Source organism: Stegodyphus dumicola, chromosome 6, assembly GCF_044657685.1.
Source record: "Stegodyphus dumicola isolate Sdum_Otavi_A_Nest chromosome 6, ASM4465768v1".
NCBI classification, from domain to species: Eukaryota; Metazoa; Arthropoda; class Arachnida; order Araneae; family Eresidae; genus Stegodyphus; species Stegodyphus dumicola.
The window spans coordinates 155,350,453-155,372,080 of NC_140773.1; the positions used below are offsets into that span (position 1 = coordinate 155,350,453).

Sequence of the window (21,628 nt, forward strand, 5' to 3'; positions counted from 1 at the left end):
AAGAAAAGAAAAAAAAAAGAAATGTTATAAAATTCCAGTGGATGTCTATGCTGTTCGATGTATCTCACTTGTTCTGATAGTAACTCAGATCAAGGCCGCGAATTTAAGCGTCTGTCGTTGGTATAGGCCTTAGGCACATTTTATAAGTAGTTGACAGTACGAGTTTGCCTTGCTCCATAGCAATTCTGAAGGAGAATCTGTTGAGGGACTGATCCCAGGGTCATATTCCTTCTTCCCTCCTACCAAACCTCTCAAGATGACTTTCGGCTCTCCAGTACTTTAAGTGTGTATATCTTTGTTAATATGTACAGCTTTGCCGCAAGAGGGGACCTAGCGGCAAAGATATATTACGCTTATAAGTATCCATGTCAAAGATATCCTTGCATAGGATCCTTGTTAAACAACATATTTGCCTTGATTAGTTTATAATTCTTTTAATAATATAATTAAACTGTATATAATTACATCCGTTAAAATATATTCTTTACCAAAATTTAAAATATACATGCATTTCTAAGTTATTGCTAAAATTCTTAATAAGTTTTTACAATTTATATTATGTAACTGTAACTGCACTCATGTAGTCTACAACACGAGATAAAAAAATCTAATGTGAGCATCACATAGCTTATTTGTACAGCCTATTAAATTAAAAGCATTTTTGCTGCACTTCATTTAAACTTATTTCCTCGAATTATTCTAACTTAATTAGGCTATCTCTCAAAGCAAGTTGAAAATGACATTAAAAATTGCAAATTTTGAAATTACATATCCCGTTAAATTACGTCGCACTGGAAACAAACTTCTTATAGTTTTATTTCTTCATAACGAGTATGAATTTTTCCCAATTAACCAGGAGATCAGACCGGGAGGTAAGAAATCGGAAGATCGCATTAAAGTTAGATTTCGTTAGTTGTCAAAAATTAATTTACTTTTAAATTTGACTTTTCCAAAACATGAATATTTTGATCTATCAAATGGCAGCCTGTTGGTCACTAGGTCATTAGTCTGCGCACTCTCCAATATTTTTCCACAAGACAATTAAAATGAGATAATGCGGAGCATTCGTCAGTGTGAGCTGAGGTCATATCTTGTCCAGCTGAACACAAAATACAGATATAAAAGTCGACAATATTAAAAGGAAATAAAGGGGCACAGAAAAAGTTGTGTCCACTCAACAGTCTAAAAGTGGCCACTGGAGCTGCACAAAGAACATCCAGAACAAGATGGGAATTGGTGCTCAGGACACTCCAGAATTTAGTACAGAAAAAGTGAACAGACACTGTGTGAATGAACTGTCGGAAGATTCTTTTAATCTCCAGTTTTGAACAATTTAGAGCAAATCTCTGTTTGGTTTCTGAATAAAACTGCAACGTCATTTTGAAAAGAGGTCCGCTTTTTCATTTTGCCTCAACATTACAGTGGGAAGGTACCCACTGGAAAGACACTTTATATTGAATTCTCTTAGGCAGAGATCTACACTGCTGGACCAGAGGGCTTTTATTCTCCTGATTAGATAATAAAGCCAGAAGAGAAGATGTCGAATCGGAGCCCTCCATAGAAATTCTGGTGAATGGAAAGTTGTTGAAGAGTTACATAGATTGATTTCAGATTACCATAAAAATGGATCATGAAATTTCAAACTGGCAGATAAAAACAAAAACGTTCAGTAAAATTAGCAGTCCCAAGTTCTTGAGTAAAGTCCAGAAGAGAGCCGTCTGTATTCATGTGAAGCTATATATGAGTAGGATAACGATCGTAAATAGTTTCCAAAGCAGTCACACGGAGTGCTTCAGGACAACAAACAGATAACAGTCAACGTAGTCCAAAGAGTTAAAAAGAGAGTGTAAGTAAGGGTATTGTTAATTAAATGGAAGCAGTCAATATCATGCACACGTTGTATACAATTCCCTTCAGATTTCAGGATACGTTCTTGATTGTGATTGTAGTCTCGCCAAGAAGAGTTATTTAGAAGCCTAATTAACCTGTTATAAAAAAGATTTACATATTATATTTTATTTTCTCCCCCCCCCCACACACCTTTTTTATTTTCGTCATTTAAAACACTTTTGTAATTAGAAGTATATGAATACGACCAACGATTGCGAAAATAAAGGCCGCATAAAAACTTTTTAACCGGTTGAGAATATGGTATATATACTATGATATTAATTATTCATTTGACCGTTCATAATGAGTTAGGAGTGGTGTATAATTGTTATAACTATAACTGAATTTTGAGGGGTCAATATAATGAATTATTTGCATTTAGTTTTAACAAGATCGGAAGTTATAATAACTGCGACTCGTTAGTATTTAGGTACTAATTAATAAACGATGTAATAGTGTTTCCACACATACTTTTTTTATGCATGAACAACTCGAAAGCAAAGTTTTTCGCATTACAGCTGACTCTCTAAAGTAATAGTTCGAAACGTCGTTCCGTTATTTTTAAAAGGAAAATAATTGATCTTATTAAATGAAGTCAATTATAATAACAGAAACAGGTTATTAATTAGACACTGATTCACTTCCGGAAAAGAATCAGAATAACATAAGATACCAAGAAGTTTTTATTGGGTCAATCACTCGTCAGAAGTAGCCATAAGAAATTAAACTGTTTATCAAAAAGACCGGTTTCAGTTGATTTTTACAGTAATTAACCTCTATGCACCTAGAAATGGATCCGAAGATAATTGCACGGCTATACAAATATTAATGTCAATTGGAAAACGTAAAACTTATTAAATCAAATGACTCCTTGTTAACATAAATGTTTTCTGCAGATACATTCACTAATTTCGCTATCTTCTATATATTTAGGAAGATATAGAAAAAATCGGTTGTGGACGCCGCATGGCTTCCTTCTACGTTAAATTAAATTGTACATATTTTTTGCTGCACTTCTTTTAAACTTGTTTCCTTGAATTGCTCTAACTTAATTAACCCATTTCTCAAGGCAAGTTGAAAATGACGTCTAAAATTGAGAATTTTGAAATTAAATGTCCCTGTCATTACTTGTCATGTGGGAGTGTAATTTTATTATTCCATAAAGAGCATAAAACTTTCCCAAATATAAGTATAGAAATCGGGAGACCTCATTAAAAGTTAGATTTTGTTATTTATTGAAAATAATATTTTTTTAAACTTGACATTGCAGAACATGAATATTTTTGACATTTCTGCTTTTCGTAGATTAGTAATAAATATGTTAGGATTTAATTTTGCAGCTGATTATGAGCTAAGCAACACATAACGAGTTGTCGCGTGACGTCGCCACTCTCCTTGTAGTTTCGCTACAAAGCTTAATCTTTAAACGAACAAATATATCATTCGAGGAAACATTCTTTTTAATTTTATGCATGTAAGGCTGGATCCCATATTAAACACTTTTTTCTTTCTTTAAAAATGCTTTAAAATATACTTTAATGTATACAGCCTTTTATTTTATTCCTTCAATTTTTATACGACACTAAATTAATTTTGCCACAAACTAAGGAGAGGAATCGCCTGCTATTGAATTAAATTTTTCTCTTCTTTCCCTGCTATGTAAGTTAGACTATGTTATTTCTACGTCCTGTCATTAAATATAATGCTTAAATAAACAATGAAATATTTTAAATTACCTGATAATGGTTAATCTTAAAATTATGTAATTTTCCCCTAAAAGTAATGCATAAATAAACTTGAACGAAGTTATACAATATAATTTAATTTTTTATGTACAAATCTTATATATAAAATTTAAAAAAAAACTTTTGTTCTCATATTTCATTTTGCGTTAAACTATTATGTATTACAGTTCAAAGCAATAAATTCCGTTTTATTAAATTTCTGTACTATTAAAATCTGTGCGCGTCTGTCTGTCTACTTGTTTATTTGTTTGTAACATCATCTCCTTCGGAGCAGCGGGGAATTGAACTTCGAGAGAGGTACTCCGTATTCCAAAAAATTGCTGGAAAACCATTTCGCCCATTCTCATCTTTGTAGGACTTTTTGTAGGACGGAGCTATTAATTAAAATCTCTGAAAACGCTATTTTTTGGCATTTTGGCAACACTAATTTTTTTAAATCATTGGCAACTAGCACTAGAGATAAAAATGCTCTATTTTGAGCACTATTATGCTGTATTTTAGCAATGTTGCCAATGATTACTTTTAAATCGTAGAGCTCCCTAATCAAAAACTACTAAGTTTTACAAAATATGAAATAAAAGAAACATTGACAAATATCAAACATATTGTTATTATATAAAGCCATGTTCTGACGTTGAAGAAAGCACGCGATTACTTGGAACATCAATGTATGTGGAAAATGTTTCGTTAATTTCAGCATTTTAAATAAATCAATAGCTGCTGCTAGCAGTTTTTTTTATTTCAGTTTAAGATAACTGGGGCGATATGTTAGTGCTCCATTTATTATTTTAATGATATTGAGAAATTTTAATGATATTAAGTTGTTATGTTACATTAAATTTAAATCATGACGCTATACTCATACCTGAAATGTTAAAAGTTTTTGTTTCCTGTTTTGGCAACAAAAAATTATTTACGAATTGGTTGTTGCTTGGAAAGAATGAACTAATTTCATTAATATTGGCATGTTTTTATGCATTTTTCAGGTGTACGTAGAACTTATAAATTTTGCTTTGGCCGCAGCCCCGCTCATCTGGCGGGTTCGCCCGCTAGTATGAATAATACAAGTTGAAAGTGTAAAAGTATTGAAAGGGTAAAAGTATACAAATAACTGGATTTCTTACAAGAATTTTTGCTCTCCCATCACAGTAAGGCATTTCCGTAAGCGAGCCACTAACTGTACAACATCAGAAATAAATTTTCATTTGTTTCCGTAGAAATTACGTCTTTAAGCGCGAAGAAGGATAACTGTAAAGAACGCTGCAAATGAATATTCCATACACTGTTGCTATCTATTTAGAAAAGTTCTAGGTTGTAGAATTTTAAGAAAATATTTTCTTTATCACTCTCAAGTGTACAAATAATAGAATAAAAAATTACTCTAATCAGTTTTTATGGCTGAGCTCTTATAGGAAAATTTAGCTATTAAGATTTTCAAAACTTTTTTTTCTTAATTAACTTACATGACGATACGTATTTTTACAATTATATGCATTTATTAAATTAAAATTATTGTATTTAAGTTTACTTTTGGTAGTATTGTCACTCAAAATTTCCGAAGACAATAAAAATATTATTCTATAATGCAAGTTATTATTAGTTATTCGATAACACTTATTTAATCAATGTTGTGGAAGTTGTGTCATTAATTTGTATTAATACCTTGAACTGCAAAGCAGTCTCACTGCATGACGCAACTTCCACTCTGTTGCCGTCTAGTGCGACAAAAAATGCATCGAACTTTGCTTCTCATCTTTCAATCAAGCACTACAACTTCCACGTCAAGCCTTACACTTCTACAGCCTGCACTATTGCAAGAACAATTTTTTGAGAATATTGGACTAATCTTCAAAACTGAAGTTCTATAAAATGCTTCGCTTACTTTTGCTAAGACATCTTGTCTGCCCTCTCGGGCATTAGTGGCCCGAGGCTGCTGAGATCCAGCATGGCATTCAGTATGGCCTTCGTGGACCTTCGTCGATTCCATATTCCCCTAACATTTATGGGATCCTAACCAACACGGGCAACAATGTCGCGGAACGATAAACTACGACTGGCCATGATGCTGCCGCGGTTAAATTCCGACACGTGCTGGTAGGAGTTTCTCCTTCTTACATGAGGCATAACACGATATTTATAAAACAAAAACGTTCAAATGCGATTTACAAATGAGAAACGGGCTGTGCAATCTTGCCATTTTTACACAATACAGATAGCATTACTTATATCGGATTTATGCGCGTGGCCTGTAATGCTAATTTCCATATCCCAGCATGCAAACTTGCAAGCTTTTGTATGCCAGCTTCATGATGTAACAATTTTAATGATCAGCGGTGTATTTGTCAAGAGCGGTTTACTATTTTGTGTCATTATTCACACCGAGAAAGCAGATTCAACTCTTCGAGATTCTACGGTTAAATTTTGTTAATATTTTGTGCTCGCGATTTAGTCACTGCTAATTCTCCTGAATATGTAAGGGGCTACTTATTAATGATCTGAAATGTCAGAATCCCATAATAAAGCTGTAGCGCTTGATTCATTCTTATACCTCTTTGTTTAGAAGTAAGTAGCTTGATATTATTCATAACTTTTTTCAAAAAGATATTTTGGTTTATACGGAGAAATTTTCTTCACCATCTTTAATAACAACGAACGTTGTGATCTACACTCATGTCCATAAATTGAGGATAATGCAAAATCAGGCAAAGGAAGAGTTAGAAGCAAAACAAATTTGACTTATTTGTAAAGCTTATTTATTAAAGAAAAGGTAAAGAGCAAAAAAAGATGCTATATGTTTGATATTATTAAAAAAATTAGTGATTTTTTCTCGCTGGAGCAATTTACAAAAAAAAAACCTATTTACAAAAAACCAATATTACATGGTTGGTATGATTGTTAATACATTGTATGTCTCCCAGACGATGCAATTAAATCCGTACAACGCCTAGGCATGCTGAGTATCAAATTATCGATCTGATCTTGGGGGATATTACACCACTCAAAACGCAATGCTGTCCGAAGCTCCGGTAGACATGTAGGAGGAGGTTGACGGGCTGCAACTCGTTGGCCAAGCATGTCCCACACGTGCTCAACTGGATTCAAGTCCGGTGAGAATGCTGGCCAGTCCATACGGGTGATATCCTCCGATTGAAGGCATTCGCTTACGATGTTTGCACGGTGAGAATGGGCATTGTCATCCATAAACACAAATTGTGCGCCCATGGCGCCCCGAAACAAACGTACATGTTGTTCCAGAATGACGTCCCGATAGATTTGGCTTGCCATGGTTCCAATTTGAAAATGCAGGTCAGTTCTGGAACCCAGAACAATTCCATTTAAAACGAGCACTCCTGCACCACCGTAACGGTGTCGTTCAATGATGTTTTCTTGGTGGTAACGGGTACCTGGAGCTCTCCATATGAAAGTCCGGCGAGAATCAGACTGCAAGCTAAACCTGGACTCGTCGGAAAACATCACACAAGCCCACTGTTGCGGTGTCCACAATGCGTGCTCTCTACTCCAGGTTAACCGCAGGCGACAGTGAGTTGCAGTAAGTGGAACGCATCTGACAGGTCTACGAGCATATAGACCAATCTGCCCTAAGCGTCTGTACACGGTCTGCCTAGAAATTGTCGTACCAGTGGCTGAAGAGAGCTGACGAGACAGGTCTGAGGCTGTGCTCCGCCTGTTTCTTTTGGCATTAACTGCCAAATACAGGTCCTCATTCGGCGTTGTAACTCTGGGGCAAACTGTGCTGTAACGTCTACTCACATTACCATCATCTTGGAATCGTTGCCAAAGCCTGGAGATGACACTCTGGGCAATTCCAAGTTCGTCTGTTCCTTCTAGTTGGGTACGCCCACATTCCAGACGGCCGATAATTCTACCACGTAAAAAATCATCCTAATGCGTCCTTTGTGTCATAACTATTCGCTTATTGCACTGAAATGCTTATAAAGCGCCTGCGAACAATTTTACTTCTTTGCCTGCATTCCTTATATATCACTCTCTTACACTCTCGTCATTGTGACGTACCATCGGTGTCATCTGGTTACTTCCTGAAATCTGCATATGATTCTTGAAGATGTGTGTAGTGATTTTACAGGTGATATATTTATTTTAGAGTTCGAGTTCCGCGTGACTCCGAATTATCCTTAATTTATGGACATGAGTGTAGTAAAGAATTAAAAGTGATAATTTCATATGTATTACTGATGATTATAATATGTATTGTCTTTTGTAGATACTCCTATAATAAATTAGTAGACATACTAATTATAAACACGAAGCTGTTCTTTAAAAATTACGTTCTAATATTATTTTGCGCAATTTATGAAAATCATCATACTCAAGCAAATTTAAGCAAATAATATATTTAAGCAATATTATTTGTCCAAAAAACTATTTGTCTGAAAAATAGCCATGCATAATCATTTTTTAATATATGCGAAGCAGCTAACATAATCCAAAATTACAAAAGCGAAAGTTTTTGTTCTCTGCCATTTAGTCATTACGAATGGAGTAGCTTGTGTATTTAGTCTGCCTTCTTTTATACATACATAGATATATATATAGATATATACGTAACAAACAGAACTGTGTTTAAAAATCTATCAATCACATGTGAAATTCTATTTCTTTAATAGGATAAAATCTTCATGAATGAGCCGAAGCTTTCGTCTTTTTGGCCTACATTTCTTAAATGCATGGAACAACTTGGCTAAAAAAGTTGCGAAATATCTGTTTATATTTGTAAGATCTTGATGTATTGCGCATATAGAAAGCTATTCAGATAAAAATGCTAATATTTTAATATTGTTTTAAAATGTTGTTCTATGACTATAAAATACAAATGACATGACAAACTCTGATTAACAAATAGGTTTTCGTGAGCTACTGTTACATTTATCTTTTCGGAATTTAAAATAATTTCTCTAAAATTCACGATGCATGCTGTATAACAGCTTAGAATTGCCTCAAATAAAAACAATTTGCAATAAACTATGAGACTTAATTGACAGATGGGAAAATATTTAGACGATTTTCTGTGAAACGTTTCTGTGTGTTACTGTGAAACGCGAATAAATTTATACTTAAGTTCAGGTAAAATATTAATTATGTTACTGTAAGAACCGCTTTCTAATTTATCATGACAGGGGCAATTTTCAATGTCTCTGAGATTTAACAGAAATAAATGTGATAATGCTGTTATCAGACACTCTCTTTTTTTTACCCACATATATATCTTTACTTTTATTTCTGTCTAATTGAGTTTTATTTACTTAAAAACCTACTATTAATGTTACATATTTATAATAACCACTTTCATAATTACTCTCACTTAAGGAAAAAAAATTATGAAATCTTAAATAATCGTAACTTAGAATTTAAGTTATTTAAAAAATATAGTTTAAAGTACTGAAAATAATTAAGGCTATTATTAATTATGCATATTTAGTCTATAGAAAAATTAAAAACTATAGTTTAAAGTACTGAAAATAATTAAGGCTATTATTAATTATGCATATTTAGTCTAAAGAGGAAAAATTGTATTATCTTCTGGTTTTCAGGAAATGATAAAATATTTCAACATTAGATAAATACAAGAAATACAAAATTTTAAAAAAGAAGAAAAATATATTAATTATTAAGCTTATTTTTCTGCATAAACCGATATGTAACACAAGGGCATAATAACGACATTCTACAACTATTCGGTTCTACAGCTTCTACGTGCAACATTGTGCAATAATAATATAGTCAGAAAATATGGATGTGGTTATTCAAAATTCGATTTAAAGGCAAAAGTTGTGTTAGGGGCTCCAATTATAACTTCTAAATGTGTTTAACTAAATGCTCTTTCTTGTTAAATTCAGTAGTCGACTTTGTAAGGTATTTCATTTATTCTTACCATGTGCCTTCGTGATTTAATTCCAAAACAAGTCCGGAAGGTCCGGAGTTCGGATCCGGGCGGGAGCATTCCGGATTTCTTCGGTTTCGTGGCTTTAAAAACTCTAAAAGACCCTACGATCTCAAAGAGTTAATTCTATTGTTTGGTGAGTTACGGCTTCTGTTAATGTTTAACTAAGGGTGTACAAAATAAAATCTCACACAAAATTTTATTAACCACTGTGTTATGTCTTGGAGCAAAAACAATTTTACTTTACACCTGACTGCCGCTGGTTCCGACATAGCAATGTGAATACTCTACATCTAAAATTTTAAGCACCATTCCAGAAATTTAAATGTTTATTTAATAGAATTCTATTTCATATATTTGCAGGTTATACACCCTAAACACAATAACAAAAATTTTAACTTATCTGCACCAGCGTGAATAAGCCTGGCATAATATTCTGAACTCGACGCAACTTTAGGAGGTAAATTACCTCAAATTCAAACACAAGGGTTTCATCCTTTTCAACACAGCTAACTTTCTAAATATATTTTACTAATATCCGCAGTGGGGCAGCGGATTGCATTTCATTCACCCAAAACTCACCTTTTGTAACGCAATAGTATCGCAAAAGACGCAAAAAACATCGACTCAAAATCAAAATTAAAAATCTATAGAATATCACGCACTGTTGCCATTCCAGCACTGCCAAGGTTTTCTTCCTGCAGCTGTTTCCAGACTTATCCTCGCTGTATGTGAGAGGTACAACATCCTCCCACCCTGATTTTCTCAAAATCAGACATTGCACAAAATTTTCTAACTTTACGAATAAAACAAAACAGTATTATGTATTAGTTTAGAAAACACATGAAAGAAACTCGGTTAACATACAATATATATGACAGATCATACTAAAGTGAGATCAATAAAGAATAAACTTCTAATTAAAGTCATTGCTAAAGAAAAGAGTATATAAGTCCAAAACGTCTATATTGTACATTATGTCTAAGAGCATGTTCTTGGTTTTAAGAGTCTACCGTATCTAGATCTGTTTTCAGTTGCCAGAATTAACACAGGATCACTGGTAGTTGAAACTTCTACTGGATACAGTTTTTTGATTGGTCTTACCAAATATCCACTGCTTGTTTTACCTGTACCACTCTGGTAGCCCCATCTCTACTATTGAATATTTTAACAATTTTGCCCATTGGCTACATTACACGTTTTATTGTCTAGTTCTATGAGGACTACGTCCCCCACCTTTAGGTTTTGACATGAAGCGCTTGCCTTCTGCACCAGTTGAGCCAGATATTCCTTTAAGAAGCGACTTCTCAGTTCTTGTCTCAACGTATTGCGGTAATTTACACGCACATTCAGTTACTGGGAATCGATGTAATCCAGATCTGGTATCCCCACTTGTTTTATGTCTTGCAAAAACAGGGAAGGTGTCAGAGGTACGAGCTCTTCCGAATCATCATAGATGTACGTTAAAGGACGGTTGTTTAATATGGATTCAACATCACACTGGACGGTCAATAACTCCTCGAAATTCACCGACGATCTCCCTAGAATTCGCACGAGAAGAGTCTTGGTGGAACGAACTAAGCGCTCCCACCATCCCCCCACCACGCAGCCGTAGGGGGGGTGAATTTCCATTTTATTGGAAAACACTCGTTTTCTGTGATGTTCTCCAATCCAGGCATCTCAGAGCATTGTCTGCTCCGGTAAAATTTGTTCCGTTATCTGAATACACTGTCGCAGGACGGCCTCGTCTGGCAATGAACCGTCTCAGAGCCTGTAGAAACGTTTCGGTACTCAGAGAGGTGATAGGCTCCAGGTGAATTGCCCGGTATACGGCGCAGGTGAACAAGACGGTCCAAGTCTTGTTCACCTGCGCTTTCTCTTTAGTCTCAGAAGTAAAGGTCCACTAAGATCGACTCCAGTTGTTTCAAAGACTGCCGAATCTCTTATTCTGTCAACGGGTAACTGGATCGGAGGGGTAGATAAAGCATTAACGGTAAATATCCTACATACTACACATCGACTTACGCAAGATCTCATATTACGTTTCGACAAAATGATCCAGTATCGCTTTCTTAACTTAGCTAATATCTACACTCCCGCATGACAGTTCTTTTCATGATACTCTCTTATGAGGCATTCAGTTAAATAATGCTTGGACGGAAGCAACAGAGGATAAAGGAAGCAGAATTCATCATCACGTTCAATGATTTTAGTTTTAACTCTGAGAACTCCGTCGTTGTCTCTCACTACCAACAATCCATGGACGGAATCTTCTTTCTCTTGAAAGTGCTTCCTTTGCTCTAAACTCCACAAAAATGTTTCGGTGTTAGTATTTTCCTATATTGTTAAGGTATCCGAAGAATACGAGGGCTTCTTTAGGAGTTTATTAGTAAAGCGTAGAACTCAGCAGAATACTCGAACTATTTTAGAAAAACTCGAAAAACGTTTGTACCACTCCAGAATCTTCTAATTTTATACTCAAATTGACAATTACTCCCTTCTTAATTTCTGCTGCAATAGAATTTTCGTCTAGAGTAAACTCAAAATCTGGCCATTCTTTCGGAGAGCTTATCAGAAATTCGGGGCCCTCCCACCAATTGCATTGCCGAAAATGTTCAGGCGTACAGCCACGAGATGCCACATCTGCCGGATTCAATTTCCCAGGGATATGTCTCCAACATTCCTGCTTCGAGAGTTTCCGAATCTCCTTTACTCTATTATTCACAAATACTCCCCAGTTTTCCTCTCGTTGTAACCAGCTAAGAGCCACAGTAGCGTCTGTCCAGTAATATACCGGGACATCGACTAAGCACAGGGTTTCAACAGTATACCTTGCCAAGCGTGCACCTATAACACAGGCTAGCAACTCCAAACGCGGAATAGTTATTTTCTTTAAGCGCGATACGCGTGATTTTGCTATGACGAATTTCACGAAAACTTTGCCTTCTTCCTTACTTCGTAAGGTAATTTTCAGCCGTTAAAGGATAACTATCTATCAACTCACTAGCGAGTTCCGGGTAACATTGATTGAGCTAAATAATGTAATTTGTCAACGTCATTAAGCTTCTTATCCTCATGGATCCTTTTAAATTGACCCCAAAATGTAAGGTAACTTAATAATTGTCCATCTAGTTTTTTAATTTGAATTTTCGGCAACTTGTACCGTTTTTCATTAGAAGCACTTATGCTACTATCCTTATTAGAACTCGTATTGACACTACGGTCAACCGCATTATCTATATTCTCTTTTACCCGACGATTAAGCGTGATAAACTCATCTGAATATTCTTCACAGCCTATGACCTCTGTTTCCAGATCATCTTCAGCGGCTTTTTCCTTAATCATTGAATCTAGTATTTCTGAATCGCAAGATCTCAACTCAGAAATTATCATCTGCAACTTCAAAATTTTGTCTTTCAATACATCTCTATCCGCTTGAACATCTTTACGAAGTTCGGTTTTTAGAATCTTAGCCGTCCCTAGTAAAGGCACTACGTGCCGTTGCAAGCTTTTTCTTCAACATATCAACATCCATTTTATCTTTAAATGCAGACCCACTTAAAACTCAAAATCTGTAATGTTATCATCAATCCGACAAATTCTCAAAAACGTCTTTACTCAGCAATTCAAAAAATATAACCCAATATAATAAAAATGAATAACAATATGTCATAACATTCAAATTACAGCAAAACAAAATAATTTTGAATATTACAGCAGAAGATTTAACGCATAACCTTTTCTACGTTTACACTGCAGACGATTTAACGCATAGCATTTCGATTGAAAATTGAAACTAATTCGAATACAAATACGAAATTCAACATTGCAGACGATAAAACGCATTACGTTTCCAAATAACACTTAAATTAATATTTACTTCTACAATAATATAATATAGCAAACACAATACTTTCTTAACTGTATTAATATAATAAACCCAACACATTCGAATCAGGATCGCAATCATGGCTGGCTCGGCAATTTGTTATGTCTTGGAGCAAAAACAATTTTACTTTACACCTGACTGCCACTGGCTCCAACATAGCAATGTGAATACTCTACATCTAAAATTTTAAATACCATTCCAGAATTTTAAATGTTTATTTAATAGAATTCTATTTCATATATTTGCAAGTTATACACCATAAACACAATAACAAAAATTTAAACTTATCTGCACCAGCGTGAATAAGCCTGGCATAATATTCTGAACTCGACGCAACTTTAGGAGGTAAAATACCGCAAATTCAAACACAAGGGTTTCATCCTTTTGAACGCAGCTAATTTTCTAAATATATTTTACTAATATCCGCAGGGGGGCAGCGGATTCCATTTCATTCACCCAAAACTCACCTTTTGTAACGCAATAGTATCGCAAAAGACGCAAAAAACATCAACTCAAAATCAAAATTAAAAATCTATAGAATATCATCCGCTGTTGCCATTCCAGCACTGCCAAGGTTTTCTTCCTGCAGCTGTTACCAGACTTATCCTCGCTGTATGTGAGAGGTACAACACATTGCTTCTTAAAATACAAATAAAATTAATAAGTAAAATATATTTTAGGATTTCTCGTCAACTATCAACTACAGCACTGATTGCTAAATTACTGCTATGACGTCATTACACAATAAAGGCCTATATAATACCATTTGGGTAGGGCGGGAAACCAGCTAACTTCCTAACACATATCGAACTTGGCAGTCTAACTCTCATCAGCGCTGCAAGCGACTTACTTTCAGCAACAGCGACAGTGCCATGGAGAGAATTCAACTGAGCTGCAGTTTAAGATTTTAATCCTACGCTGCTTTCAGTCAATTTACATGATTCTCTAGGAATGAGTGAGTAAAGTGACGAGCCAATAAGTAAGCAATTAACATAAAGGTATTAGTAAAACTTATTTTTAAGAACAGTTAAACACATTTAGAAGTTATAATTGGAGCCCCTAACACAACTTTTGCCTTTAAGTCGAATTTTGAATAACCCACATACTTTTATGACACTATTATTATTGCAGAATGGAGCACGTATAAGTTGTAGAACCGAGAGTGTTTTCTAATGGTAGATGGCTAGCAAAAAAAGAGATTGTAAGGTTTTTGAATTTTGTATCTCAGGCGTTTTAACCTATAGTTTTTCCTATGCATGTGGACTACGATTCATCGCAACTTACATGCATATATCTGAGATTTTTCGTCCTCTGCGTGTATAAAGTTGTTCTGGGAAAACGCTCTTCGAAAAAATAATATTATATAAGTATCAGTAAAACTTAAATTATAAAGGCCGAACACTAACTACCACATCAACTGGAATGCTGGGTAAATTTTTATTAAAGTCTAATCCAAATTCTGTTGAAAATGAATGTCTGTTTGAAACAAATTATTTAAAGCATTCTATTTAAAATTTATTTAGAAACAAATTATTTAAAATTTACAGCCTGATCCCAAGACAATTGTTCGAAATACTATATGATGAACCGTCTCAGAGCTAATTTCTAATTACGTTAGTATATAGTAATAAAAACGGGACAAGTATGGTTAAATGCGTAATAATTTTAGACATTTATTTTTTCCAAACGAAAGTTAAATTTAGCAAATCAAAGAAAGGAGTTCATAAAATTTCAGTCATATTTTCATAGAGATAATAAATCAATAAAAAAGTAAAAATAAATGAATGAATTAAAAGGACAAAATTGCCAGTAAATATAAGTTTATTTCCTTACTCTTCCCAGTTGTCTTTTAAGATACTTCTTGCTTCCGCTATCGAAATTTTGTAGTTTTAACATTTTTACAAACACGCGTGATATAAAAATGTCATCGATATATCTGTTTTTTGTAAAATTTTAACGCTGTGGCAGGAACGTCACTTACAGAAATGAAACTTATCAAATTAATCTTTATGTCGTGGAACCAAATGCAAAATAACAAAGGTTGTAAGAAAAATCTGGTCTACAGAGACTAAAAAAATAAACGAATGAATAAATAAGAAATGTATTCGCAAGTTTAAATATCGGAAGAAACAAATCTTGTTCTCTCGAGCGCAAAGTAAAAACAAACTGTCTGCGCCACGCGAAGAATTGGCGACGGAATGCGGCCCCCGGCAACCATCGATTGGCCCGATTCGAAAAGTTGGCGCGTCTTTACAATCGTTGAGAGAATCCCGTCGCATGGCAGTGTGTCATAGTTTGTTTTGGGTTGTTCGCAACTTGTGAGATACCTGAAGGATTGAGGAATGAATGTCGCCGGGGGTACTACAACCACAGGCATCAACCGAGGAGGGGGAGTAAGATCATCCTCAAAGAGGACATCTAACAGAAAAAAGGAAAACCAATCCTTTGGTGACCAAATAGCGGTAAGGATGTTCTCCTTCCATTGTCTCAGTTAAAAGGAAAATAAGTAAACAAAAAATATTCCTCATTGAGAATCTATGAAAACGAAATTTCTTTCATTTTTAAAAATGAGAGTAATTAACTAATAAATGGCACGAAAACTGCATTTTATACAAGTTTTGGAAATGGTTAAGAATAATGGCATGCAATTGCATGCGTATTAAATGAGCTATTAAACACATTTGGTGAAAGAAAGTAAAAAGAAATTTTAAATTTGTTATAAAGTGCACAGTGCCTTGCAGAATTCAAATGAAAACTTCGATTAATTTATTGAGATAAAACCCAATGGAAGTATTAGATTACAAACAATGAAATTCGATTTAAAAAATGCTGCAGAATTTAAATTAGTTTAAATGATCTTTTTCTCTGTTATTATTAACACTCTCTCTCTCCCATGTACCTTTGCTGTGCATACATGCATTATATTCCATTTTGTTATTCTTTTAGTTCAAAACTAGTTTTAAGAAATTTTATTCATTTTTACAAAAGCTAAATTAATTAAATTAAATAGTAGAAGATAAAATAAAATAAATTTACTCTCTAAATACAGAAGATCTTCGTGATTAAAATAAAAATATCAAGGCTTTGAAAGTGCTTAACATTCTTACGCTTTTAACAACATTCTATTGACGAATTCTTTTTTAAAATTTCTTTAAAGCAAATGATAAATATATATTAAGTTAACCTACTACTCTCAAAAACATTTTTATTGCAGTTACTTAATTGTTTGTTTTAGTTTAGTTAAGAATACATCCGAATTAATTTTTATCTCAATCATGTTCTTTAAATCAATGCTAATATTCTACAGCTAAAAATTTTCCGGTGGTTTTAAATATTTTCTTCACTAACTTGCATTATCAAGGAAAATACATAGCCTCTACACATTTTTAAAATTAAATAGCATGAAATTAAATATAAAAACCATTTAGACTTTCAGAGGAACTCAGAATTTAAACTTGAAAGTGATTTTATGAAAGCAAGTTAAATTTTCATTAACGATAGTTATAATATATTTTATAGGTGGAATTTTTATGAATAAAAGTTTAAAGAAAAAAGTATAGCAAGTAATTCCATATCTCTTCAAGAAACTTTCAACAAATTTTAGCTTAACATCCAAAAAATAAAATAAATAAATTAAAACAAAATTGAAATGTATTTATCGTACAAGACGTGATCAAATAAAAGGCGATCTGTTTCGAAGATTTTTTTCCTTTTTATAAAAAAAAAGTGTTTGCATATTAGACGATTTAGTATATAGGAACTTGATATAATGCCGATATTCTAAGTTTTCTCAGTGTATTAGACGGTGCAAAATATGCCATACTGAATAAATATAAACTGGTGTCTTTTCCCCTATGAAATACCCACTTGAAAACCGTACTAGTCTTATAACATGCGTATAACATGCGCATATTCATGCAGTGAATAAATTTAATGGTTTCAATAATCTCCTTCAGTTAGGCTTGCCAGACGTCCCGGTTTTCTGACAAAGTCCCGGTGTCCAGGCTGGTTTACTTCTGGTCCCGGTAAAAATTAGATTTTATTTTATAGATGACCAAAAATGTCTAAAAATAATTAACTGTGAAGTATTATTTAGGATAACTACTTTGTCAGTTATCTCTAATCTCTGTACTGTATGAAAGGTGAAAACTACCTGGGACATCAGCACCAGTTGAGAGAGTATTTTCTTTGATGAACAACGCATGGACTGATGATAGGTATTTGGATGAAGGAAACTACGGTTAAAGACTTGATGACATATAAAATTTATATCGGATTTTAGCTTGTGAAGATTTTTATTACAAAATTAAAACCAAAAAAGACTTTCTAAAAAAAGTCCTAGCCAATGAAAAGTACATGTAAATATTGTTCAAATTTTTATTCCTCATTTAAAGTGTTTCTTCTTACTTCAGTAACTTAAAAATATTAGCATGTAAGAAATAAAATGTTTAAATTTATATGCTTGTGTCATTTATTATTACCCGTGGTTTAGGTTCGTATTAAGTAACCATTTATTCATAACACTGAGAATAAACGACCCCCTAAATACTCTAAAAACCCCCATGGGTGTGTACCGTTGAATACCCGCGACGCCGGGGAGCATTCCGGTGTCCCGGTTGAACATTTCTGAAATCTGGCAAGCCTACCCTTAGTAGACACATCTGAAAGTGGCTCGCTCATTTTTTCCTACCAGTATTTTGGATAATATAAATAACCGTCAATATTGAAAATCACCGGTCTATAACGATCGCCTCCATAAGAAACCAAAATCATCTAGAATCGTAAGTAATCATCTTACAGGAAGTTAGCTGCGTTTAAAATATACATTAAGGTAATTTATAACTCTTAAAAGTTACTTAAAAATAAATCTACTTACTTAGTTTTACCTCAGGCTATGGTATCCGTACTATTTAACTATTTTTCTTGTATGAAACTTTATACATGCTTAATATATGAGATGCTGTCTTATAACCAAGACTCTATTTTTTCTTTTATAAACATATTCAGAAATGCAGACACTAAAGTCACTGCGAAACACGAAACATGTATTTTCTTCCACTTAACACGAAAGAATAAAAATCCTAAACTTTGAAGTCGTCCTGGGGAAAAAGAGCTTATTTAAATGCCTCTATGTAGTACTTTAAAGTAAACATATATATTCATTTAAAGAAAGGAAGATAAAGAGATAAATATCTTAATTAGTTTTTGAAATGTTAAAGTGGGCATGTCAGATATGAACATAATGTTCAGAAAGGCAATCTGAAGGGGTAAAATTCACCTTGAATTCGGTTACTTTAAGTATTCTTCACAAACGTGTTTCATGCGCTTCCTTTATTTTACTTTTCTTTTTCTTTTTAATAGCTAAATATTTCAAAATTGAAAACCATGTCCAGTGTTTTATTTAGTTATTGTCTACGTATTTCACTACAGTTAAACCCCCCAAAAAATCGTCTTAAATATCGTTTTAACAACATAATTAAAACTGAAAAAATAAATTATTCAATATTAAAAGTTATTTATACTGTGTACGGACAATACATTAACCACCGAGTCATTACTTGTTGTATGAGTAAGGACAAAAGCTTACAGATTTTAACTACAAAATTAATTCTAACCCCTTATATTTGTACGTGTTCACATTTCGCGCCATTGCATCTGTTTTTATTTTCTATGCTTTCCCAAGTTAAAATTTTGTAACAATAATTAAATGGTAAATCTACACTATTTTCTCTTTAGCATTAAAGTACTTTCATTACAATTAAGAAACATTACCTTTATTTCAGTAATAAACTGAGTGATGTTCGAAATATTTTCTTTTAAATCCATAAAGAGCTATCGTATTCTTCCATGCTAACTTTTGTGAGGTAAGTAGCAACACGTCAAGCTAGCAACTGGAAGCTCTGTGTCTGGATTCTTGCCTAGGCCATACTTTATTTTTCGCATTTCCGACTCCGAGAAAGCTCAGCACTCTAATATCTCCCGAATTAAAATATGGTAGGCGATAATTCGTCAGCACTGAATTTATCTGAATAATGTTCTTACTTTAAACGCTTTTTGTTTCTATCTCCGAAACTGCATATTAGAACAAAAATATTTGCTAATTTCTTATTTGTGTTCTGCAAAATGTATTTTAAGGCATTAAAAACCACTTATTTTATAAGAAAAAAGGGAAACTATCATAAAATGTTTTCCATCGAAGCACTCAGTGTGATACAACTTGAAACTATAAGGCATTGGTAATAGATATGATTAGAAATAGCTTTAGATCAATACTGGAAAAGAATAAAAGACGTATTCATATAAGAGGGAAACTAATACCCTTCTCGCATTCTAAACTTCCAAAAGATTACGATTCTGACTGAGAATATTAAATTAAAATAAAGACATGAATTTCTGTCAGAAGTCGTAACAATTTTTTTTCCTCAATATACGCTATCCAAACTTTAGTAAAAAGTTACGAAATTTATATTTGGATGAATTTATAATAAATAGTAACGCGATTAACATAAAAATGGATAACAGTCTTGATTTCAAAAATAGTTTTGTTACGTAAATAATAAAATTACTGTCATATCCAAAAGAAAACGTTGTACCTTGGAATCCTGAGTGTATGTTCCTTCTACCAAAGTATCACTGATACAGGTCAACATCATGTAAGAAATACGTTTAAAATTTTCGCTAATCTGGAAGAAGAAGAATCTTTGGATGTGATATTTAGGCGGGAGGGAGCCTCAGCTCATGCTGCTCCTGCTGTAAGAACGTTTTGAGACAAAAGTCATTTTCATAAAATGAAACCTTGTGATTTTTTATTTTTTAATATAGTCTAATGTTGTAAGGATCCTAAGTTTTACTAACGTTTATTTTATTTTTAAATCTTTACTATCACTTCTTATTTTCTACTTCCGCCAGAATTAAAAGCTTTAACTTATTTTTGCAAATTTGTCTTCCTAACGCCAAGTACTTAAGTTGTGGCTTTTTGCCAAGCAAGAGAGAGGAAGGAGTTATTAGAAGCAGGCCGCTTGCCATAGTAGTTTTACTCGGTTGCTGGTTGCCTTCAAGGCCAGAGGTTTAATCCTCTTGATAAGTTCAAACGTATCGTAGTTTTAGCAGCTCTCTGTACTACATACGGATTTTGTTAAATAACGGCCAATATTGAAGTTAGGCACTTGTATATTAATCCAAAGTTAGTTTTAGTTAGAGGTTTTAGTTAGTATTTTTATATTCTTACGTTCAGACCACAAGTGGTTGGTCTCTGTATTCCGAAGTTCCGGAAATCGCTGTAAAGATAGAAAAATAAAGGGTTTCGTATACCCTTCCTGTGTGTATTCTCTACTTCATAATTTATTGAACATAGCTTTAGTAAGCTCCCTGTTCCGAGTCAGGACGGTTCATGTTTCCAAAGCAAGTAAAGAGGAACACCAGTCCTGATAATGTAAGTCGCAGGCATGCAGATATCACTATACCATCAATAAAAATTTAATAATATTCTATTCGTGTGCTCCATATGTCTACTCTCCTCTTCAGGCAGTAAGGAAAGATGATGGTTGCCACATTAACTACTTACTTTGAAGCATCTTGTGTTATTTTTGGATGAAACATGGTTTTATGGGTATAAATTCATTATGGAATTTTCATGGTAAAATTTCTAAAACAAACCGTTAGCCCAAACAACCCTTTCTGTGTTAACCTGTGTTATTGCAGCTTACAAATTTCACTGAAATATGCATATTCGAAGTGTTAATCGAAAATTAGATCACCCTGAACATAAAACATTATTTGATAATACTACTTCATAGTACAAATATTGAAATCCGGCTACCAAAGTAGTGTAGTTGGAAAATATATATGTTCATATGATTAAAAATTAGTGATTCCCACCCTTTTTTGGAATGAGCGTGCGCTCTCATTCCACTTCCGAGATCTTCAGAATCAGTGACTTAAATTTTGCATTATCATCATAACTATGATCATTATCGTCTCCCTCCGTAATCATTATGATTTTAATGGAAAATATGTACTTGCTGCATTTCTCCGATGTTCACAGTTCTCTCCAATGTTGTCTTGTGGCTAGACAAATGAATACGCAAATCATACACTGGATTTATTTTTGCTCGCGTTTCAATATTTTAACTGAAAAAAATTTGATCTTCCCAGTTATGCGAAAGCGAGAACGGAAATGAAAAT

The 21,628-nt window shown here is 33.6% G+C and overlaps 1 protein-coding gene across 2 annotated transcripts in view; it reads left to right on the forward strand.

Moving 5' to 3' along the window:
• The window catches only part of LOC118189660 (prolyl endopeptidase FAP-like), a 529,287-nt gene that overhangs the window by 66,426 nt on the left and 441,233 nt on the right, over positions 1–21,628 (forward strand). Inside the window, exon 1 of one of the 2 annotated variants that reach the window (XM_085819071.1) lies at positions 15,667–15,906. The exons of the other annotated variant lie outside the window; for it this stretch is intronic. Within the exon in view, the coding sequence (XP_085675197.1) occupies positions 15,787–15,906 (120 nt within the window). The 5' untranslated portion in view covers positions 15,667–15,786. Of the gene's footprint in view, positions 1–15,666; positions 15,907–21,628 lie in introns of those variants that run through there. 2 annotated transcript variants of the gene reach the window in all.